Source organism: Sinocyclocheilus grahami, unplaced genomic scaffold, assembly GCF_001515645.1.
Source record: "Sinocyclocheilus grahami isolate Dianchi unplaced genomic scaffold, SAMN03320097.WGS_v1.1 scaffold33.1, whole genome shotgun sequence".
Taxonomy (NCBI): Eukaryota; Metazoa; Chordata; class Actinopteri; order Cypriniformes; family Cyprinidae; genus Sinocyclocheilus; species Sinocyclocheilus grahami.
In genome coordinates this window covers 1,165,748-1,187,929 of record NW_015505212.1, presented here as the reverse complement: position 1 = coordinate 1,187,929, position 22,182 = coordinate 1,165,748, and the positions used below count along the sequence as shown (strand labels likewise).

Below are 22,182 nucleotides of genomic sequence, written 5' to 3'. Positions count from 1 at the left end.
AAAGTAAAGTATTGATACATCAAAAGACATTAAAAATGTCTGGAAGCTTATTTGCATTAAACGACGGGCATATTCAACTTTATAAACTAAACATTTTAAAATTACAGATGTGTAATACGTAAAACGCATTTCGTTTCGCTATGTATATGAAATAAAATATCGTAATGTTTGTCAGATGCATGAGCAGCAGTTTCCAGCATGCGTTTCACCGTAAACTTACGCGGTACGTGTTTTCTGATTTATGAGATGGGGGCTTGGCTTTGAGCTTCATTTTGCTGTATTATCAGACCTCCAAATACAGAATGTATGGATACCCCGTGATTTAAAAGACAAAATACGTTATCAATGGCTGTGAAATTGTTAACACGCATGCCGTATCAGGAGGCCACCATCTTGAATGACGCATTATGGGTACAGTGGAGAGTTGTACTGTTTTTCAAAATAAAAGTCTCTTTTCTTTTTCGTCTATAGCAAGAGTTTTGAAATTATTCCATCGGATCTAGTTGTGTTGCACAATAATATAAAAATATAAATTAAATGATATATAAGATAAATAAAATGTACACAAGTTTCTGTTTATTTTTAATTAATGTGTTGTACAGATTTTTTTATTTTTTTTTTTGGTCGATGGTTAAAATGAGAAATATGAAAATATTATACATTATTAATGTGTTGTATAGATATATATTTATTTTTAGTCAATGGTTTGTTCATAGTACATGCTATTTCTTTAACATTTTCGAATTGCATTATTCATAGTCCCATTTAATTTTATGCTAAACATTATCTCCACATATCCCAATTGTTCTCTAGTACTAATAAAGTTGTATTGTATTAATTTAACCTATAAATAGACACACAAAGATTAGTAATATTGGGAGGTTAATAACATTAGGCTGCTTTTGTTATTAATAGGGAGTGAATTGTCTATTTGTATCTCACACACAAGAATAAACGCATTATCTGATAATTAGAGAAAAAAAACACTGCAGTCCAACTGCAGTAAGTAAGGAGGAATGAATGTGATAGGGGTGGGATGATGACAAGCATGCAGCTCCAGGAACAATCACAGTGAGTAACTTTGGCAGAGCCTCCCTCTGACTGAACAAACATCTCTTTCTGTCATGACACAATCTCTGACCTAACAATCTGCTTTCAATGAGTAAGTTCCTGATGGTCACCGATAATATTTTGCAAACAGAGCCACAAAGGTTTCCTCGTAAAATCGAGAGACCCTGTTAAAGAAGTTCAGACGTGCACCAAGATGTCAAGTGCGGCATCCTTCAGTGTGTGGGACTATGTGGTCTTCAGCTTAATGCTGGTGATCTCAGCAGGCATCGGGGTTTACTACGCCTTCGCTGGAAGAGGTCAGAGCAGCTCCGCAGACTTTCTGGTGGGTGGACGGAGTATGACAGCGGTGCCTGTGGCTCTGTCCCTGACAGCCAGCTTCATGTCAGCCATCACCGTTCTGGGGACTCCGGTGGAGGTGTATCAGTACGGAGCCAATTTCATCCTCATCTGCTTTTCTTATGTTCTGATGGTGGCTGTGAGCTCTGAGATTTTCCTGCCGATCTTCTACAGACTGGGAATAACCAGCACCTATGAGGTGAGATGAGAGCAAAAAATTCAATGTGGCATTAAAACATTTCATTGGTAATCTAAAATAGTGAGTTTATTGAGGAAGAACATATTAATGATGTTAAAACGTTTCCATAATGCATTGATTCTGCAACTTATGCAATGTAATCATTTTTTTCCCTTCGTTTGCAGTATCTGGAGATGCGTTACAATAAAGTACTTAGACTATTTGGGACAGTCCTGTTTATCATACAGACAGTGAGTGTTTTCTTGTTACTATCAGTCTTATTAAATCATACAGTAAATTCAATGTACTATTTTCCATCTCTTCTCAGGTCCTATACACAGGTCTGGTTATTTACGCCCCGGCTTTGGCTTTAAACCAAGGTAGGATTTTTTTTGCAGATGTTTCTATTTTGCTTCCTTCACTCTTAAAAATAAAGGTCTAAAAAATGAGAATTTTACAGCAATGCCATGAAGAATCATTTTTGTTTGCCCAAAGAGCCTTTCAGTGAACAGTTCTTAAAAGAACCATTTATTCTTAACATTTTAATAATCTAAAGAACGAATGGAAATGGAAAGGTTCCATGAATGGTAAAGTTCTTCATAAAGAAGAAATCTACTAGGTGTAAGTCAAATGGCTTTACTTGTGAAGTGTATGGTGTAACAAGTATGCTTGATAGTGCACAGTGCTGTCTGGTCAAGTGAACTTCTCTCCACTTCTCAGTCACAGGTATAGATCTCTGGGGTGCCGTCATTTCGACCGGAGTCGTCTGCACTCTCTACTGTACATTAGTAAGTTAGAAAGAGAGTAGTGTTATTTTAGTATCATTGAGATACTATTAATATGTTGAGTGAAAATATGCAAGATGTACAGAGCACAAAATAAATTCACAGTATGTACAATAACCTCATAATATATTGCATACATTGCCATTTCAAACGGTCACGGAATATGGTTAATTACTCAAGTGTCAAATTCAAGTCTCTCCATTTTATTAGGGCTCCATAAAAATAGGTTACTACCTAGTCCACTCGAAACTCAAGCAACAAATTGTACAGCACAATTGTTTTAATATTGCAAAATAATATTTTGATGTATAAAAGATTTAAGATTTGCCCCATGCTTATTGTTGACTGAACGTATAAAATCAAAAAAATAATCTATGCATATTTGCTTTATATTAAACGGGTTTCCCAAGTGAGGGTTCATGAGTTGATAAACTGGTAATTAATTATATTGAATGTAAAATTAAAATAAAAAAATGGGGCTGCACAATAATCCCTATATAGCTTAGTGCAATTATAAAATAAAGAGCTAAAATTTAATTAAATAACTTTATAGTATGTTGTGCTGCGTAATTTTTTTTATTTACTTATTATCAACTTATTTACTTATTATTTTATTATTATCAACATCAGAGAACTATGAGCATAAAAATGTGTTGTTAAATCATTTGAATATTAGCTTCAAATCTCAGGTGGTACTACAAATAAATATTTTAAGTCTAAGGGGTTCAGCTGACAAAAAAGTTTGAGAATCCGTGTTATATTAAAATTATACAGTAGCAACACTTTTTAGAATTGCCATTTTATGTTTATATAATGTATATTTATTCAAATGTGCATCACAAAGGATTGTCCCTTTACCCTGGCAGGGCGGTCTGAAGGCAGTGGTGTGGACGGATGTATTCCAGGTGGGCATCATGTTGGCTGGGCTCTTGGCTGTCATCGTCCAGTCGGTGCTGCTGCAGGGCGGGATCTCCACTATCATCAGTGACTCCACCCAGGGAGGCCGGCTCAACCTATGGGAGTGAGTTATCACATTACTGACAGGTACAAGAATGCATAATTTCAAGGAGAGTCTGGGCAAAAATGAAAATTGGGTCATCAAATACTCACACTCATGTCATTCCAAACCTGTATGACTTTTGTTCTTGTGCAGAACACAAAAGATAATGCATAGTTGATAACTGTACAGTTTCGGCTCCCATTGACTTCCATTTTATGGTCAAAATATATAATGGAAGTGAATGGGAACCAAAATTGTTTGGTTACCAACATTCTTCAAAATATCTTCCTTTGTGTTCAGCAGAGGAAAGAAACTCATTCAGGTTTGGAGCGACATGGGGGAGAGTAAATTAGGACAGAATTTTCATTTTTGCCTGGATTGTCCTTTCACCTCCTACATGACAATTAATGAAAATGTCAGAAAGTCAAAACAATCAACTCACAAAGCATTGCAATACGTCAGTTAAATTCTTACTTGAATTTGCTATATCACCACACGAAATCAATTAAACTATCAGAAATGTAATTATTAAAGATTAAACGGTTATATAATGCTTTAAAATAACAAATAAAGCACACACATAAGAGGACGGCTGCTTTTTTTCACAGTTGTCGCAGTAAACCTTCTCACTGTCCGCCAGATTTTGTAGCTGGAAAAAAGAGTTGATGCAGCTTTCCTGAAGAACACGAGGAGGAAGAATTATGTATGATTTGCTCAAGATCATATATATTACAATGTATATTACTGACGCACAATGACTAAAAATGAATGTTGATTCAAGAATGTTGGTAACCAAACAGTTGCTGGTAGCCATTGACTTCTATAGTATTTTTGTCCATACTTTGAAAGTCAATGCCAGCAATTGTTTGGTTTGCCACATTCTTCAAAATATCTTCTTTTGTGTTTAACAGAAGAACAAAACTCATTCAGGTTTGGAACAACTTGAGGGTGTGTAAATGATAACCGAATTTTCATTTTCAAGATATCATTGATGAATGTTTAATGTGCTTACCAAGGAGTTTTCCCTTTCACAGATTGCCAAAGGAAGGCTGAAAAGAGAGTTGGGCATTCGTTGGATGAATTTGCAATTTAAACACCCCACCTGGGTCTCCACCTTTATTTCATAGAGACTGCAGATTTCCTGAGCCTGATAGAGTAAAACAAAGAGTTTACCATACAGAATTGATCATTCTCATTAACACCGAGACATAACAGTACATACTTAAAATATGTGCATCGGTTTTTAATGAAAACCCACCAGAGCAGCATCAGGTATCTGCTTCTGACTGAGATTGAGGATGATGTGGAAAAGTTCATCTGCATCCTGCTGAGTGAACCCTACAGCACAATGACAGAATGACACAACTGAGCGACATTATTTCCATAAGTATACGATTTTGGGGTGATATGACACATACGTCGGATGGCTTGACGGTAGAGGCAGTTGAGGAAGTCTTTGTGTGGAGCATGATATGATTTGTCCCTCATGGCTTCCAGGGTATTCTTCAACTGCAGTGGGGCGTTACTCTGATCAATCCCATTTGATGGATGCCATCTTTAAAGGAATAGTTCATCCAAAAATTTGATTAATATTTACTCACCCTCAGGCCATCCAAGAGTTTGTTTCATCAGAACAGATTTGGAGAAATGTAGCATTCCATCACTTGCTCACCAGTGGATCCTCTGCAGTGAATGGGTGCCGTCAGAATGAGTGCTGATAAAAACATCACAATAATCCACACCACTCCAGTCCATCAATTAATGTCTTGTAAAACAAAATAAAAAAAATAGTGTGTTTGTAAGAAACAAATTTATCAGTATATTTTTTAACTTCAAACCACTGAATCTGGCTAAAACAGGAGTCCTCTATCCATAATATTGCTTTCTCCAGTGAAAAAAAGTCGTCTAGTTCAGGAGAGAAATATGCAAAAATCAAGGAAGAAAAACAGTACAAAACAGTTATTGTTGGACTTTGATGTGAGAGGACATCAGGGGATGGACTTTTTTACTGGAGGAAGTGTTTTTTATTGATTATAGAATTGTAATGCCTCAATGATTTGAGGATTTGTTTCTTACAAACATGCAGCTTTTCACTCGCAAGATGTTAACTGATGGACCGGAGTGGTGTGGATTACTGTGATGTTTTTATCAGCTGTTTGGACTCTCATTCTGACGGCACCCATTCACTGCACAGGATCCACTGGTGAGCAAGTGATGGAAGGTTACATTTGTCCAAATCTGTTCTGATGATGAAACAAACTCTACATCTTGGATGTCCAGAGAATGCGTACATTTTCAACAAATGAAACATGGCCAATTTGCAAAGAGTGTATCTTATTTAATAGATAATAGAGCTTTACTTGTTCAGTATGTCCAGTAGTTCAGTGGTGGCAGAAAAGGATTGAAGCAAAGCATTTACACAGCAGGACAGATTGTAGTTTAAAAGGCCTCTCACTTCTGAAACATCAGATCATATTTAAGATCATTATTAGTTCCAGCATTTCTGGATACACTTTTTAAAAAAATGGTTCAAAAGACTGAAATGACAGTAGTTGTAGCAGTATTTTTTTATTAAAATATGCACTATGATGTATGCAAGTGTCTGGTGACCTACCATAATCCAATGATACAGAGCGTTTGTATAGTGAATAATCCATTTTACTCCAATACTTCCCCATCCAGACATATACGACTGCAAACGCTTCTTGGTGTTGTATCTTTGGAAACCTGTTGTTTTGACACAATCGAAATTAAACTGCGCATTGGTTATAGAAAATCAAAGTAAGCTGACTAAATATTCACCCTCTTCAAGATACTTCAGCTCCCGTTTACTCGTAGCATAACAATCGGTTTCATACAGACATAAACAGAAACAGCTGATTTTACTTTCACTTTCAATTCATGCCTCAGTTTCTGTCACAGATGCGAAACTAACACCCGCTTCTGAATAAATGACTAGGTAATATTTTTAAGTTTTTATTAGTATCATTAACAAACATAATTTAATCACTTTTTTTTTTAATAAACAGAAATATCAGGAAACTCTAATAACACATTTTATATACGGACTGTTTATAATGTATTTAAACCAGTGTTATTTTACTATCATTAATATACTATTATGGGTTTTGTTAGAATTAGATTTGGAAAATCTAAAAAAAAAAATAGAAATTTAAAAATAAGATTTTAATTAAAAAAAAAATTTTTTTTTTTAAATATGTCTATATTTATTCATTTTAGTATTCACATTAAAAATGAGAAATAAAGCTGAAATAAAGTTTTTTTTAACGGATTTAATATTAGTTAATAACCCTGGTATAAACCTCTGACCTTTTAGTCTGTATATTCTTAATAATTTAATAAAAGTGCATTTGAAAAGTACATATTAATAAAACTTAGTACAAGTCTTAACCATGACCATTCAATGTGAAGTACAATAAACAGTTGTTAATATAAGTTACATACTGTGTCTGCAGCACAAGCCCAGATCCACATGAACTCATACATTCAAAAACATATTTACACATTTTATTATATAATAAAATTACATTTGATCTGCATGAAATATTTCTCTCCAGGATACCATCCATTTTAAATAGGTTATCAGTAGTTTGATATAATTCAATGATTTATTTATCTATAATGTAAGTAAGTGCACCAATAAGTGATGCTCATGGCAAACACAGGATGTATTAAGTATTATAAATTTGGGATGGCAACATTGTTTCACAGTTTGTTCCAGGATAACACCATTAAAACTCTAACTCCGGGTGTTGGCTCTGTAATAAGGTCCAAACATGGTGTTCCACGTCTGCTGAAGGAGTCCATGCAGGCGGAGCAGCCACGGGAAAGCTGAGGGCAGAGCTGAGAGCGGAGAAATAGTCAGTCAATCATTCTCAAAGTAATTATTTAGGATGCACTGCATAAAAATGGCCAGCGGAGCTCTTACCCGGGTCAATACGGACAAGAAGATACAGCAATATTAAAGCCAGAAAAACTTTGCGCACAGAGATGGATCTGATTCTCACACTGGCTACTGAGAGACCTCGGCATAACAACCTCATTATGGAAGTCAGCCGCCGAGTCAGTTTATCTGTCAATCACAAAAACACATCACTGCATCCACCATCTATTCTACAATAAAATGACTTCCTCATCAATGATATAGCTTGAATCAAATTACATTGCAATTTTTTACTTAAAGCACATTATTAAAAGAAAGTCACCTTGTTTTGAAGCATTAGTTGTTGGCGCCACAGCTACAGATTCAGGATTTGTAGTGGACGATGTTGCATTTTTCTCATTCTGAATGTCTACCAAACTCCGAGCGGCTTGTCTCTGTTCTTCAGTGAATGCCACCCGACACACATCAGTCTCCAGCATCTCCAGAGCTTCAGCCGTGAGACCCATCGGCACCAGAATGTGGAGGAGATACAGCTCTGCCACAGTGCTCATGTTACCAGAGCATTGCAGCCAATCACAGACTGCCTCCATCACAGCACTTTCATCACCACCACTTTCACAGAGCAGAATGCTGTGAAACAGTTTATATAGCATTAGGAGCGAGGTAGCGGTACTTCACCCACATTCAAAGGCTATTTAATGTAATTTGTGAGATTAAAGCAGATTCTTCTTACCACATTTGGATAATCTTGAAAGGAATTTTCTCTGTTTCTCCATACTGCTGCAAAACCCATGACAGAACTCCAGGCCACTGATTGAGCTCAGCCATTGCCTGAATCCCCACTATAGTCAAAGCTGCTTTCAGTTCAGCATACTTGAAGCTGTAAGGAAAGATTTAGCACGAGATTGGAGATAACTGTAAATACATAACTTATAATTTCATTATGAGATATTTTACATAAACTCACCAGCTGTCCTCCTGCTCTGCAAAAGAGCCTAAACTCTCAAGTCCTTTCTCGCACATATCCAGCGCAGCTTGAAAGTCTTTCTTTACCATTAAATATTCAACGGCAGCGTCCACCGGAGCTGTTAACGGACACGCGGATGGGCTGCTGAGCCAAACCGAGCCCGAACCACGACCGCCCGCCAAAGACACGGATGAACTGCTCCTCATAACGGACTGCTATTGAGCTTTCAGTGCATTACAGCCGCCACGACATTCTAATTTATTGAGATGCACCTGTATGTGAATATATATAATATACATAGAATATATATTCTGTAAAAAATATGGGAATTAAGTAGAGACCAAAATATTTTAAATCAAAATTCTTGTATTTCTAAGTTCATATTTTAACTGATATCTTATATGTGTTTTATATTTTCCATATTTGATTAATTTTAGACTTTCTCAAAATACTATAAAATATAAAAATATTTAACTTTTCTTGCAGACAAACGTACACAAACCTCCTTTTGGTTAAAAACAAATTTATTAAATAAAATCTTGTGAATAAAGGCATATTCAACAGATGTGTGTATTTTACATTTAAGTACATAATTTATTGATGTCCTACAGAATGCAAAGGTGATTCCATTAAGTAAGGCTGGGGACATCAAAATGACATCTTTAATTCCTCTCTCCTGAAGTGTTCATATATTAAATTTTCTCGGTTGTAAGTGATCACAATTTCCCAAATCTTATCAAATCCGTATTGAACAGAAAAGGCTACAAAACTAATCAAATTATTGCTGTATCTGTTAATTTATGGTTTAAGTCCAATCACTGGCAACTCCAGCATCTGCTGGAAGAAGCTGACCTCTGTCAATCAACAATTTCATCAGTCCTTTCCTCCGTCTCCATGTTACCCTCAGTCCATAGTCTTTCTCAGGTGTGTCCTTCACCGGGACATTTGTGTTCTCAGTGCGCAGAGGAGTTTTTGCTTGGTTTGGAGGGAAGAGGAGATGTTGAAGATTGGATGGAGACGTGCTGGAACAATGTGGCATTTCTGGCGTCTCAACATTTGGGGGTTCGGGAACTAATAAGCTTGTGTTCGGTGTGTGAACAGAATCCTTAGGTGTTCTATTTCCATTTTTATGGAACTGAAGGTTCTTTGAAACTTCTGAACGCCTGGAGGTGGATATAACACGTGTAGCCATCCTCCTCTCCACCCCTTTTCGAGGAAAGCGAGTTCTTCTTGGAGTTTCTCGAAGCTGCTTGCTATGGCCGTCCGAAGAAACAAGCCTGTCATTCTTTGTCCGAGAACTACTAAAGTTTTCACGCTGGTGCTGCGAACCTGCTGTGGTTGCCTCAAAGGACAAGGGAATATATTTGCAGCCATTTGCTCCAAAATCCGGTGCCTTATCTGAGATTCTCGTAGGCATCTGGTTATTTCTCCTCCCTCGGCAACGTTGACTAACCGTTGTGTTTTCGAGCGAATTAAACTGCGGAGACACCTACAAACAGACAATATATCAGTTTATAAAATGTCTTCACACATAACATATAAGTAAGGATTGCAAAGCATGCACATACCCAAGAGGTACATGGTGCACCACTTTGCAGTTGTTTCTCTGATATAAATGACTTGGGATGAATGGCACTCTGTAGTTGTGGTCCATACTCATGCTTTGGTCCATTAATGGGCGCCCCCACGAACAACAGCTGAGACTTGTGCGGGTTCAGCAGCCTCTTCTTATGTGAATTGCGGGGCATTAGAAGGCATGATATGCTGCAAGGAAGGAAAACAAGATGCCATGAGGCAGAGAAGTACTACTACTACTACTGATCTGTCAGTGGCACGCAGGAATAAACGTTTAATTCTCTAAGACAGATACTGACTACTAACACATTTATAAGTCCCAAAACACGTAATACTCATGCAAAACGTCTTATCTAATCTCATTGACATGTTATCATGTTTTATGCAATGTCCCTTAGTAACAGATGCTAGCAGTACTATGGAGAAAGTTCGCACGTGGATAATACACATGGCATGCAGTGAAACCCTTAGCTGATACTCACGCATCGCTTTGTATTTCTTCTCAATCGCATTGTATTTTTTGTAAAATGTAAATTCGACAAAGACACTGATAAACCGTCTGACTGAGGTTCATCCTCGGTTCACACACTCCAGTTCCTCCCAGAGAAACACAAACTGATTAGTTAGCCTAACAGTCGATTATCACAAGAGGCGGGGCTTGGTGGCCCGGACGTTGTTTTGATTGGTCAGGTAGGATGGCTCCAAATACTAATTATTCTTTTTAATTATTCATCGCATGTTTAAAGTTTCAATATTATTATTTTTCATCAGTGTTCCTATTCAGGTGTAAAATTGAAAACAGACCGCTGCTGAAGCAGCACATAAACAGTGTTACATTTCTAAAACGCACCAGTCACACTCGTATGTAAATGACTGAGACAGAATATTCATATTTTATATTAGAATAATTTCTGTTGAAGAAATGTAGAAGGTTTCCGCTTTTCAGAATGCAGAATTTGTATTTCGGAGCCGCCCCCTAAAGGAACCTTTACACAGTCTTACTGTACCATAGAGAACTGCAACACTGTCCGCGCGATGGCTCCGCCCAGAGGCTCTGGCTCCGCCCATGTGTATCCTCCATTGGGCTAGACGCGATCACGTGACAGCGCTGTCCCGCTCTGCGCCAAAATTCAAAATCTCACCAAATGTGCACAAGAGTCCCGGGACCCGAGTTTTTCCTTTACCCCCATCAGAATACATTTGATCACTCAGCACTGCCAGATTAACTCCAATAAACCACCGTCTGCACGGCTGCCATGAGATGAAGGTTTGATCCGCTTCGTATTATTTTGATGTGTGTTTTATTTTGAATGAATTTAGTAAGTTGGGTAACGCTAGACGAGTCACTAGGCCGCATGTCAGATAATAAAGGAAGATCGTTTATACTTTAATAATTTAGTGCTTTAATTAGATTCGCCTAAACATTAAGACGACAACAAGCTCTAATGTGTTTTAAAACGACGGTCAGCGCGATGAGAGATCATTGTAATAAAATAAAATCACTTTATTTATTTTTTTTCTACACAAATATTTTACAAACCTGCATTGCATCAAGTCTTTTGTTTATGAAAAATATGAATGATCTGTCAAACAATAAAAACAACAATAATAACAAGAAGTACGCCAGATTGAAAGTAATCTTTTTCTAACGGTATTATATTCTAGAACTAACATCGTCATTCAAGAGACGTTAGACAAAAAAGTCGTTTATCAACAGACCTTCTTATCGGTACATTTGGCCAAGATCTTCTAATATATATATATGATATTTTTTGAATGTGTATTTTATATGCACACATTTATTTTGACACATATCAGCTTTTGATTCAAGATTGTATGTTGTTTTATTGTTTGTATGAATCCTCATTTGCGCAGCTGTTGAGAAGCGCCCCGTTTCTAGTAGCTGAATAATTCCCATTTGTGCTGTATTTATGAAGGAAAACTTTGAAGTTAGTTGTAAACATGACATATTATGTGCTTTATGTGTTGTAGACAGTCCTCAGGCAGGCCTTTTTGCTTTGAGCAAACGATGAGAGAGAGCCCGAGGAGACCCATCATCCTGAAGAGGAGGAAGCTGCCGTTTCAGAAGAGTGAATCTGATGCAGGGGGCGATGAGGCAGATGGGCCGCTCCGCAAGACCACCCTGACCCCGTCCACCGCCCGCTGCTTCCCTGATGGCATCCGGATGATGGACCACCCCACCATACCGGACACTCAGGTGGTGGTGATCCCGAAAGCAGCCGATCTGCAGAGCGTCATCAGCGCCCTGACGGCCAAAGGGAAGGAGTGCGGCCCTCAGGGCCGAAACAAGTTCATCCTGCTCAGTGGCAGCACCAGTTTGGAGGAGGAAAAAGCCCTCGGGTGTTTATCTACAAAACCTAGGGATGAACTTGAGAAAGGTGAGGGACGTGGCTTAAAAGCGTGTGGATGTTCTGAAAAATTAGTTTTCTGAAATGTTCTTTGTTATGATATCAGTGAAAAAGGAGACGGAGTGCTTCCCGCTTGATGACAGTCTGACAAACATCCAGTGGCTGGGAAAAATGAGCTCTGATGGGCTTGGATCAGAGTCAAACCAAAAATGCACCAAGGAGGACAATCCAAGTGACTGTCATCAGGTACACAACATTAAAGGCACCCTTAAAGTCAAAGTCATATGATGCTATTTTAAAGATCATTATTTTGTGTATTTGATGTAACAGAATATGTTGACATGCTTTAATGTTCAAAAAACACATTATTTTTCGAATACTGTACATTATTGTAGGTCCTCTATGCCCCGCCTCTCTCAAACGCTTTGTTTTCTACAAAGTCCCTCCTTCCGACAAGCGCAGTCTGCTCTGATTGGCCAGCTGACCCAGTGCATTGTGATTGGCCGAACACTGCAAGCACGCGTCGGAAATGTAACGCCCCTTAGCATAATCGCGAGCTTCAGCTTTCAAAGTAAATATCAAGACAGTTAATAATGTTGTTAGTTTTACCATCAGTTCAAGCCCGAGAGGGCAACAGAGTCGCGTGACAGACACAGTGATGATGCAGTACACAAGCCGCGGTTAAAACAGCTGACGTGCTATGATTTCTGACAGGCAGTTCACTCTCCTGTGATGTGACCCTGTTCCCCTCACACACACACACACACACACACGACGCGTTACTCTGCGCTGCGCAAAACTCCGCATTTGAACAGCCATTAGCAAATACTTAAACTAGTAACAAAACATACGTACAGTCGCTGATTCAGAAGCGCCAGATTGTCATAGCAAAGTCGGAATTGACCTTTTTTTAAAAAAAATTAGAAATAGCCTTTGTGCACAGCCAGCTTTTTACTCTTGTAGGTTCAAAAAACTGTCGTCCATAAAATGCGTTGCACAAATTCGAATATCTGGGTTGTGCTGTTCTGTTGTAAATAAATCTTAACCAATGATTCCTAATTGCGTCTACTTCCCGGAGGGCCAAATAAAGCGCTTTCGCTTAGAAACACAGCGTCTCCCTGACATGCTGCATCAACATGACTGCTGTTCCTGAAACCACGCCTTATTTCTTTGCGTGCACATTTGGGCGGCATTATGCTAATATTTCCACATAGTGACATAGATATGTGGGGGCGTGTTAGAACAAGCCGTTTTAGGTAGGTGTGGCTGACTTAACTTTTATAAAGAATATCTCTTTGGATTTGAGACTTTCGTCTTTGCAACTTTACAGATCTTCTTTATGCACCAAGAGCTTGTAACACTTCAAAGAGAAAGGAAAACTTGAAATCGCATCATATGACCCCTTTAAAGCGTGTCTTTATTTCTAATTTATATTTTAGTTGTAACTTTTTTTTTTTTGCTTTGGAATGGTCAAAACAATATACGCAAAATTGATTGAAAATCATTAAAAAAAATTCAAATATTTAAATTTTGGTTAAAGGTTTTTTAATTGAATACATTTTAATGCAATATAATGCAACATTTACTTTTGGCCCATGGCCCTCTATCCAGTTTGATTTTTGGTCTTTTGTATTAAAATATTTGAGCATTCTGTTATAGATCTTTTTGTGAATAATACATTTGTGCATGTTTCAAAAAATGTTTTGTAATAAGTTAACACTTTACAATAAGGCTCATTAGTTAACTACTTTAGTTAACATGAAATAAGAATGATCAACACTTCTACAGCTATTTTTTTTAACTTATTGTTAATTTCAACATCTACTAATGCATTATTAAAATCTAAAGTTGTGCTTGTTAACATTAGTTAATGCACTGTGAATTAACATGAACTAAAAATGAACGACTGTATTTTCATTAACTAACATTAACAAAGATGAATAAATGTATTGCTCATTGTTTCTTCATGTTAGTTAATACATGAACTAATTGAACCTTATTGTAAAGTGTCACCTGTAATATTTAATCAAAATTTAAGGGGGTCTGAATACTTTCCGTACCCACTGTAACTGGATCTTCTGGTGGAAACGACAGACTGGTGGTGTATACAAGACTTCTCATCATTTAGTCCGCTTAAATTCCTTATTTTTGAGTGTCACACCTACATATCAACAACTGATGAATAGAGCCGAGTCTCTGCCCTACATTCTTTTTACGCTAGGATTTATGCCGCAATACGGAAGAAAATATTTGTCACTGTGTCCGTTTAATTGCAGCTTTACAAATTGGTTGATTAAAACATCCTTTTTTGTATGTTTCTTCTATGTTTTGCTTTTTGAAATTTAATTCTTTAAAATTGTTTGTTTGTTTCCTTTTAAGCAGTCCAAAGCTCCAGAAAAGGAGAAGGACCCTCTGTCTGAGAGACCACCATATTCCTACATGGCTATGATCCAGTTTGCTATCAACAGCAAGAAGAACCGACACATGACCCTGAAAGAAATTTACAATTGGATCGAAGACCACTTTCCGTTCTTCAGAAATGTTGCCAAACCCGGATGGAAGGTACAGTAGTGTATAAAGCCCGTATAGTTTCAATTTACCTCTCTTGTAAGATTTCTGAGTGTGATTTGTTTTATTTTTATTTGTTAGAATTCCATACGTCATAACCTCTCACTGCATGACATGTTCGTCCGGGAGACGTCTCCCGATGGCAAGATCTCCTATTGGACGATTCGACCGGAAGCAAACCGCTGTCTCACTTTGGACCAGGTCTACAAGGTGTGTATACCTCATTTTAGTCTTAATACAGATCACACACTCGCTTCATTATGTGGTAGTCACTTACTGTGCTACTGTGTTCATTTTATGCTTCAAATGTGGTCATCTCTCATTTCCTGGCTCATCCCACAGCCTTTGGTTGACCCAGTGACCCCCACTTGCCCTCAGATCACACAAGTTGGTTTCAATCAAGTAAGACCCCTTTTCCTACTAATTCATCCTCTCATGGCAGATCAACAGGACCAGCCTCTCTACTTCTCCAGGAATCAGTTACTTTATTTCAGGGACAGTCAGACAGATGGAAGCACGTTCAGCTCGAGATCAACGCTTGTTTTGTTCTTTTAATCATCTAAGAGTCATCGAAAAGGCAGACAGTATTGAGACTGCAGTTATTTTGAATGTCACATTTTGTGTAAAAGTAAAGAAAGTCTCTTTTTTTTTTTCTCTCTCTCCGTAGCAACAGAAGAGAGGTCCTCCGGAGCTGAAGAAAGCCATACCCGCCACAGGTGAGTGTTGGGCTGGATGAGAGGCATGAATGAGTGCATGATGAGTTTGTTTCCTGACAGTCGTTTGTCTTTGCTCGCTCTCAGAGAGGAAGATGAAGCCGCTTCTGCCTCGGACTGACTCATACCTGATTCCCATCCAGCTTCCTCTGGGTCAGTCACTCTTCCTGCCCTCCTCCAGTCCCGCGACTCTCGCCACTCCTCCACACGCTCAGAGCTCTTCCACTCCCAGCTCCAGCAGTGCGAGCAAGCGGGTCCGGATTGCCCCTAAGGTAAAACCTACCCGTTTATATGAGTGAATCTCACAAAAAGTGGTCCAGGTCATATTTCATTAAAAGAAAAAGAAAAGTTATATTATAGAAAAATTAAACCTAATTTTTTTCTCTGTGGTGATTCTCATTACTGTAATATATATATGTTTTTATGGCATAATTTCAAATGCAGTACAGCACACAACCATTACGTGTAACTATTTTGCTATGGAAGAGATATTTACTTATAATTTTTTAATTATTAATTTGCGGAATGACATGATGGTGAGTAAATTAGGATTGATTTTTGGGTGAACTATCAACAGCATGACTTCCCAGGGCATATGTAGTCTTGTCTTTCATTTGAATATGAACTAGATGAAAATATAAGTGATGCTTGCACTGCGAGAATGTCACTATGTGGTTGCTAGGGTAGTTAGGGGCAATAGTAATAGCAGCAAGCACCACTAAAATGTAACTGATGCCCTTTGACACTCAGGCCTGTTAGTTGGCATGAATTCAGCTGGTGTTTGGTGAAGTTCCATTAGTAGGTCTGAACTTCCTGCTGAGCCACTTCCAGGAATATCTGCAGATGTAGGCTTAAATAATCTGCACAAGAAGAAGTAGAGGTCAATCATTGGATCTTTCTACAATCTTAAAGGAAAAGTTGACCGGAAAAATTTATATTTGCTGAAAACTTACCCTCAGGCCATCCAACATGTAGATGAGTTTGTTTCTTCATCAGAACAGATTTGGAGAAATGTAGCATCACATCACTTGCTCACCAATGGATCCTCTGCAGTGAATGGGTGCCGTCAGAATGAGAGTCCAAACATCTTATAAAAACATCACAATAATCCACAAGTAATCCACACCACTCCAGTCCATCAATTAACGTCTTGTGAAGTGAAAAGCTGCATGTTTGTAAGAAATAAATCAAGACTGTTTAAAGTGAAACTGTCCAGTCACTTCTGGACAAAATACTAGTCCATCGTCCAAAATAACTCCTCCTCCTGTGAAAAGGTGAAAAAACTGTTGTCCTCTCACATCAACATATTTGTTTTTGACTGTTTTTGCTTATAAACGGTGCTTGGTCTGTGCATATTTTTCTCCTGATTCTGACGAGATGACTTTTTCACTGGAGTAAGTAATATTATGGATAGATGACTCATACTTAGCGAGAAGACAGTTTGAAGTTAAAAGGCCCTGTTGTGTGGATTACTTGTGGATTATTGTGATGTTTTTATCAGCTGTTTGGACTCCCATTCTGACGGCACCCATTCACTGCAGAGCATCCATTGGTGAGCAAGAGATGTAATGCCACATTTCTCCAAATCTGTTCAGATGAGGAAACAAACTCTACATCTTGGATGACCTGAGTGCGAGTAAATTTTTAGCAAATGTTCATTTTTGGTTGAACGTCTCTTAACTTTTAACCAGTCAAAGTCAAAGACTACCACAAAGATAAAACATTAATTTAGATACAAAACTTCTTTTGCCTCTACGTTTATGATATCCTTACCTGGGTGAACCAAAAAATCCTCCATTAAGAGCTCCAAGACAAGAAAGAGCAACTAATACTGGTATTGCTGGAGCTACACCCTGCAGAGCCCGACTTGCAAATGTCTGCAATGCATTAAGTACAATACAGTCATGACCTTTACTCTCCAAACTAAAGCCTGTAATAGCATCTCCAAAGTCCAGCACTACTAACCACTGCCACGGCATCTGACATCAGTAACTCATTTGCGGTCATCATGGTGTAGTAAGCCACATTGACCAGCACGTAACACACGGTAACAGTCACCATGGAGAAAATGACAGCCAATGGGATGGTTCTAACAAGAATATATGAGAAATTAATCTAAGTGCCTTTATATCACTTTTAAAACGATTAAAACATACGGTCGAGCTAACAATTTGGCAAAGCAGGAAGTTCAAAATACCTGTTTGGGTTAATTACCTCTTCCGTTATGAAATTCAAATAAAACCTGTAAGCAAAAACAAACACTTTTACATTGTTTTTGAAATCCCTTACTTTGGATTTCAATATATTTGATACTGCTAATACCCACCAGCCGCCATATGCGTAAAGACCTGAATAAAAGGCCAAAGGAAGTTTGGTCAGAGAAAAAGAATCTGAGTCAAAGGCATTCTGGAAATTTTCGGTTTTCCCTGAAATAGAAAAAAATTGTTTGTGTGAATGACACTGTGCACCTTCTATATATGTTATTATTTAAAAGCTGCTTGTGATGGGCTTTGGTTCATCATGTGACTTTCTCATCACCACCTGCATTTGGGGTTATCAGTGTATTACAAAGGTACAAAACAGATGTCAGTACTTCAATAGGTTGGTATATTAACATTATATCAGTTAATGAAATTACGGTATTTAACTGTAATTTAAGTTAAAACCGTAAAACCTAAAATGTTGCTACCGTATTTTTTACGGTAAAATTCCGGCAACCACAGCTGCCGTTTTTTTACCGTAAATGTTACGGATTTTTTTTTACAGTGTATAATGTGAAAAAATAAAGGTCCTGAAGGAGGCTTTTTGTGGCAATGCCATAGAAGAACCATTTTTGGTTCCACAAAGAACCTTTCAGTGAACAGTTCTTAAAAGAACCACTTTTTTGTTAGCATAAATAAAAAATTTAAAATCTAAAGAACACTTTCCAGCTATAAAGAACCTTTTAACAGCTAACAGGGAACATTCTCAGAACGTTTTAACAAATGATCTTCCAGTTACATCAATAAAACATCCATTCAGATTTCACTCTTAATAATAAAGTTTCCAAAAGTGGGTTTTTGCAGTGTTGCCGTAGTAGAAAAAACATTTTGGGATCCACAAAGAACCTTTCAGTAAACAGTTCTTAAATGAATCATATTTTTCTTAGTGTGAAGGTCATTTAATTATCAAATGATCCCTTTTCACTAAAAATAACCTTTTGTCCAATGAAAAGCTTCCATGGATGTTAAAGGTTCTTCATGGAGCCATTGATGCCAATAAAGAACCTTAATTTTTAAAGTGTGTTGTCTGGTATTTTTCTCAAAACATTAGTATAACAATTTATACATTGTTCATGGAACTTAATTTCTGAAAAGTTTTAGTCTGATGTTTGTCTAATGCTTTTTACATTTTACTACTGTTCAGAACATCCAAACGTAACATTATGTTTGCAAATGATGATGACGTTCACAAAACCAAAAAAAAAAACATTTTTAAAACATTTAAAATCTGGATGTTTCAAATATTCTGAAGTATTGTTTTCATAACTAATGGGAATGTTAGTAAAACGGTCTTATACTATATATATTCGTGCGAGCTTTGAAATGGAAAATTTTCATGAATGTTAAAGGTTGTTCATGGAACCGCAGATGCCAATAAAGAACCCTTTTTTTTTTACTCATAAAGACATTATTAAATCACCTTTGGTAAACATAGTAATTATTTCAAACACAAGTGCAAATCTTCATTTAAGAAAAATATAAGACCCATCAATCATTTTTTTCTACTCACCAGTCAGAAGTAGTAAGTAGTGAGACCAGTAAACTTTTCTCTTTATGCTGCTTGTTTTGCACCTCCTTTCATGCAGAGTAACCCTGGAAACTCACCATCCAGCTCAGAGCTCAGGCCAGAAACAAAGCCAGCAGTCTTCCACAGATTAATCAACACCAGTAATGAAAGCCTTTTAGACGGGGAAAGCCATGTGCCATTGTGCTGCGTGTGTGTGTGTAGGTACAGTGCGCACAGCGGGACACAGGAATCTACCATGAGGACCTCCTCTTCTTGTTGCAGCAGCTGCAAAGTTCACTTTTCTTCAACATGAACATAAAAACAAACAGAAAATGACTACAGAGAATGCATAAGAATCCAAGAGCATTTTTGTTAAGTCTACCACTCAGATTACTGAAAGCTCTCTCAGCACATGCTACAGAGTGTTAGTTTGTGTGTGTGAGGGGTCAGTCCTCACTGAGAGGGAGCTTAACAGTAAACTGTTATTGGCCAGGGGCCACCGACTTTCTCTCTCTTCTTGTTCTGTGTCTGGCTGTCTGCTTCATTTTGTCAGACATGTGTGTTAAAGTCTCTTTTGACTCATGAAGGGCCCCTATTGTGTTTTTCATGCACCATGAAAAGCATGAAGTTTGTTAACAATTGACACTGACAGGCATAAATAGTGCAGGGGCATTTGAGAAGCCATTCCTCAGTTGTCAAATGGAAAAAAAGTTACAACATCTGCAGCAACATGTTTCTGAACATGTTTACACAGCTGATAATGAAGCCAAACAAACCAAAAAAGAACATCTAGGGCTGAAAAAGTAGCCACGAGGAACTTGTTTCTGTAGGTCTATGTAAATGATATGAAGATAGTTTTACTCCAATGAAACTGTCAAATGCTCATGAAGTGACAAGTTATTTTAAGTTGTAATTATATTTCACAATATTACTGTTTTTACTGTATTTTTAATCAAATAAATGCAGCCTTGGTGAATATAAGAGACATTCATATTAAATATATTAAATATATATATATATATGCCCTTTGTGGAGCTTGACAGTTGTGGTAGTCTTCTACACTCATGTATAAGACTCATGTATAAGACTCATGTATAAGAAAGAGATGATTTCTCTTTTTGTGTTCCACATAAAAAATAAGTTAACATGTTTTTAGAACAACACGATGGTGAGTAAATAAATGTAAATACATTTTTTTGTGTGAACTATCCCTTTAATTGCACAGTACACCTGAGGAGGGCGGGGCTTACCTGTAGACAGGCCACGCCTATTCCCACAGCACCAATAATGAGCAAGTGATCTGCCAGAAACTGCTCCAGTTTAGTGATACAGCCACCCTGTAAGAGACCACAGCACTGTTAACTACTTCAGTTTAATGTATATATCATGTTCTTTTCTTTTCAGTGTCAGTGCCCATTTGTGAATGTCAATTGATTTATTTTGCAGACTGATGAAGAGTTACATCTATATGGGTGATTTTTTTATTGAGTGATTTACGTGACAGTATCGAGGATACTGCCTCAACATATCACGTATAGAATAAAATGAATGGCCCATGAGGCCAGTAAAACCAGTGTCAAATATGGACTAAATCCAACCCAACCTTGTCTGTTTTTAAATCCACTCTAAAGACCTATTTATTTTCGTTGGCGTTCGACATCCCATGACAAATTGTCTTTGACTTTGTTCTCAGGAATGCCACACATTTTACAGCTTGTGTATATTCTGTGTACACTCTAAAAAATGCTGGGTTAAATACAACCCAGTGCTGGGTAAAATAGGGACAAACCCAGCAATTGGGTTGTTTTGACCCAGCGGTTGGGTTAAATGTTTAACCCAACCTTCTGGGTAGTAACCCAACCTCTGGGTCAAAACAACCCAATTGCTGGGTTTGTCCCTATTTTACCCAGCACTGGGTTGTATTTAGCCCAGCATTTTTTAGAGTGTATATTTAATGTGTAATTTTGCAATTTGCCTATTGTTGGTATAGTGTTGTAAAGCACTTTGGTCAATTCCGGTTGTTTTTAAACTGTGCTATATAAATACAATTGTATTGTATTGTATCCACCTTTTTCTTCAATGCGGAAGTAAGCCTATGGGTGAGACTTCCGGTTCATTAGCCGCTATAGGGAAATAACGAGGAGAATAACAACGTGCAGTAAACGGTAAAACTGTTTGCACTACAAACCAGTGTGTTCATAATTATGATAATACATTGAAATAATATGGTAAGACACACCAACTTTCAATATCAAGCAGCAAAACGAACTGTTTTGCTCAGCTAAATATTGCTGGACGGAGTGGACGCAGATGAGACCGGAAGCCAGACCCATATAATTTACAAATGGCCGCGCCCATATGGGTTACATTTTTACATTACATTTTGAAACCAAAAGTTGGGTCAGTCCATATTTGACCCAAAGTTGGGTCGAAACAACCCAGCATTTTTTAGAGTGGTTTAGTCATCACTACAAGTTAGAGAAAATGTTCTTGACGTTAAAAACTTTTAATTAATTAGTTAATTAATTAAAATCTGATGTAAATGAGTTTGTTGAAATAAAGAGTCTTCAACTAAATTTATTAAAATTAATAAAGAGACTTTACAACGTTATGATTATTTTTCATGAAATATATATTAAGAAATAATATCCTTGCTAAATAATTGTATATATTTTTATATATTTAAAAATTATATTTAATATAATAATATATTTTTATAGATTTTATAGATGTTATATATAATATTTTAGGAATAGCAATGACAATTCTGAGTTGGCACACACTGCAAGACTCCGTGGGTCAAACGAAATATGAATGATTATTTTTATTATTATTTTTTTTTATTATGCGAAAATTATACAAAGATTTGTACAAACATATACAACTCGCAGCAAGTACAAAAACAAATAAACAATCATAATATGAAAATATGAATGATTAAAATATGC

At 37.3% G+C, this 22,182-nt stretch overlaps 6 protein-coding genes and 1 long non-coding RNA gene across 9 annotated transcripts in view; 2 read left to right on the top strand and 5 right to left on the bottom strand.

Annotated features, from left to right (window-relative positions):
* Positions 1 to 398, bottom strand: part of utp20 (UTP20 small subunit processome component) — a 34,167-nt gene extending 33,769 nt beyond the window's left edge. For all 3 annotated transcript variants that reach the window (XM_016265124.1, XM_016265145.1, XM_016265131.1), the window contains exon 1: positions 221 to 398. In XM_016265124.1, the coding sequence (XP_016120610.1) occupies positions 221 to 271 (51 nt within the window). In that variant the 5' untranslated portion in view covers positions 272 to 398. The remainder of the gene's footprint in view (positions 1 to 220) is intronic.
* A 483-nt stretch (positions 399 to 881) lies between these two features.
* On the top strand, positions 882 to 3,395 carry LOC107581237 (sodium-coupled monocarboxylate transporter 1-like). The gene is made up of 5 exons (XM_016266753.1): positions 882 to 1,606; positions 1,771 to 1,836; positions 1,914 to 1,965; positions 2,306 to 2,373; positions 3,237 to 3,395. Exons 1-5 carry the CDS (start codon positions 1,265 to 1,267, stop codon positions 3,393 to 3,395), a joined length of 687 nt encoding a protein of 228 aa, XP_016122239.1. The 5' UTR covers positions 882 to 1,264.
* Positions 3,396 to 3,432: 37 nt separating this feature from the next.
* LOC107581224 (ubl carboxyl-terminal hydrolase 18-like) lies at positions 3,433 to 6,304 on the bottom strand. The gene is made up of 7 exons (XM_016266747.1): positions 5,985 to 6,304; positions 5,731 to 5,827; positions 4,789 to 4,925; positions 4,629 to 4,708; positions 4,383 to 4,517; positions 3,947 to 4,046; positions 3,433 to 3,443 (listed from the first exon to the last, which is right to left on the bottom strand). The coding sequence occupies exons 1-7, from the start codon at positions 6,046 to 6,048 to the stop codon at positions 3,433 to 3,435; spliced, it is 624 nt and encodes a 207-aa protein (XP_016122233.1). The 5' UTR covers positions 6,049 to 6,304.
* Positions 6,305 to 6,686: 382 nt separating this feature from the next.
* On the bottom strand, positions 6,687 to 8,475 carry LOC107579960 (peroxisome assembly protein 26-like). The gene is made up of 5 exons (XM_016265735.1): positions 8,242 to 8,475; positions 8,008 to 8,154; positions 7,597 to 7,904; positions 7,320 to 7,463; positions 6,687 to 7,234 (listed from the first exon to the last, which is right to left on the bottom strand). Exons 1-5 carry the CDS (start codon positions 8,445 to 8,447, stop codon positions 7,131 to 7,133), a joined length of 909 nt encoding a protein of 302 aa, XP_016121221.1. The 5' UTR covers positions 8,448 to 8,475; the 3' UTR covers positions 6,687 to 7,130.
* A 337-nt stretch (positions 8,476 to 8,812) lies between these two features.
* On the bottom strand, positions 8,813 to 10,482 carry LOC107579649 (RAD9, HUS1, RAD1-interacting nuclear orphan protein 1-like). Its single transcript, XM_016265458.1, has 3 exons — positions 10,299 to 10,482; positions 9,810 to 10,005; positions 8,813 to 9,730 (listed from the first exon to the last, which is right to left on the bottom strand). Exons 2-3 carry the CDS (start codon positions 9,987 to 9,989, stop codon positions 9,047 to 9,049), a joined length of 864 nt encoding a protein of 287 aa, XP_016120944.1. The 5' UTR covers positions 9,990 to 10,005; positions 10,299 to 10,482; the 3' UTR covers positions 8,813 to 9,046.
* Positions 10,483 to 10,946: 464 nt separating this feature from the next.
* On the top strand, positions 10,947 to 16,315 carry LOC107581212 (forkhead box protein M1-like). The gene is made up of 9 exons (XM_016266741.1): positions 10,947 to 11,083; positions 11,809 to 12,215; positions 12,292 to 12,431; positions 14,568 to 14,747; positions 14,835 to 14,963; positions 15,096 to 15,155; positions 15,421 to 15,469; positions 15,554 to 15,738; positions 16,298 to 16,315. Exons 2-9 carry the CDS (start codon positions 11,846 to 11,848, stop codon positions 16,313 to 16,315), a joined length of 1,131 nt encoding a protein of 376 aa, XP_016122227.1. The 5' UTR covers positions 10,947 to 11,083; positions 11,809 to 11,845.
* A 929-nt stretch (positions 16,316 to 17,244) lies between these two features.
* Positions 17,245 to 17,887, bottom strand: LOC107579994 (uncharacterized). The gene is made up of 4 exons (XR_001608567.1): positions 17,793 to 17,887; positions 17,664 to 17,708; positions 17,432 to 17,555; positions 17,245 to 17,343 (listed from the first exon to the last, which is right to left on the bottom strand). It is a non-coding gene; the product is annotated as an uncharacterized lncRNA (long non-coding RNA).
* Positions 17,888 to 22,182: the final 4,295 nt, after the last annotated feature.

Excerpts from the sequence above, each read along its gene's own strand:
- LOC107581224 (XM_016266747.1), bottom strand. The coding sequence starts at position 6,048 with ATGGGGAAGTATTGGAGTAAAATGGATTATTCACTATACAAACGCTCT. Across the intron at positions 4,926-5,730 it reads CTACTGGACATACTGAACAA|ATGGCATCCATCAAATGGGA; the intron begins GTAAAGCTCTAT and ends ATTCCTTTAAAG. Across the intron at positions 4,709-4,788 it reads CTACCGTCAAGCCATCCGAC|GGTTCACTCAGCAGGATGCA; the intron begins GTATGTGTCATA and ends ATTGTGCTGTAG.
- LOC107581237 (XM_016266753.1), top strand. The coding sequence starts at position 1,265 with ATGTCAAGTGCGGCATCCTTCAGTGTGTGGGACTATGTGGTCTTCAGC. Across the intron at positions 1,966-2,305 it reads GGCTTTGGCTTTAAACCAAG|TCACAGGTATAGATCTCTGG; the intron begins GTAGGATTTTTT and ends TCCACTTCTCAG. Across the intron at positions 2,374-3,236 it reads GCACTCTCTACTGTACATTA|GGCGGTCTGAAGGCAGTGGT; the intron begins GTAAGTTAGAAA and ends TTACCCTGGCAG.
- LOC107579960 (XM_016265735.1), bottom strand. The coding sequence starts at position 8,447 with ATGAGGAGCAGTTCATCCGTGTCTTTGGCGGGCGGTCGTGGTTCGGGC. Across the intron at positions 7,905-8,007 it reads TTCAAGATTATCCAAATGTG|CATTCTGCTCTGTGAAAGTG; the intron begins GTAAGAAGAATC and ends ACTGTTTCACAG. Across the intron at positions 7,235-7,319 it reads TCTTGTCCGTATTGACCCGG|CTCTGCCCTCAGCTTTCCCG; the intron begins GTAAGAGCTCCG and ends CTCCGCTCTCAG.
- LOC107581212 (XM_016266741.1), top strand. The coding sequence starts at position 11,846 with ATGAGAGAGAGCCCGAGGAGACCCATCATCCTGAAGAGGAGGAAGCTG. Across the intron at positions 14,748-14,834 it reads TTGCCAAACCCGGATGGAAG|AATTCCATACGTCATAACCT; the intron begins GTACAGTAGTGT and ends TTTATTTGTTAG. Across the intron at positions 14,964-15,095 it reads CTTTGGACCAGGTCTACAAG|CCTTTGGTTGACCCAGTGAC; the intron begins GTGTGTATACCT and ends CTCATCCCACAG.
- LOC107579649 (XM_016265458.1), bottom strand. The coding sequence starts at position 9,989 with ATGCCCCGCAATTCACATAAGAAGAGGCTGCTGAACCCGCACAAGTCT. Across the intron at positions 9,731-9,809 it reads GTGCACCATGTACCTCTTGG|GTGTCTCCGCAGTTTAATTC; the intron begins GTATGTGCATGC and ends GTCTGTTTGTAG.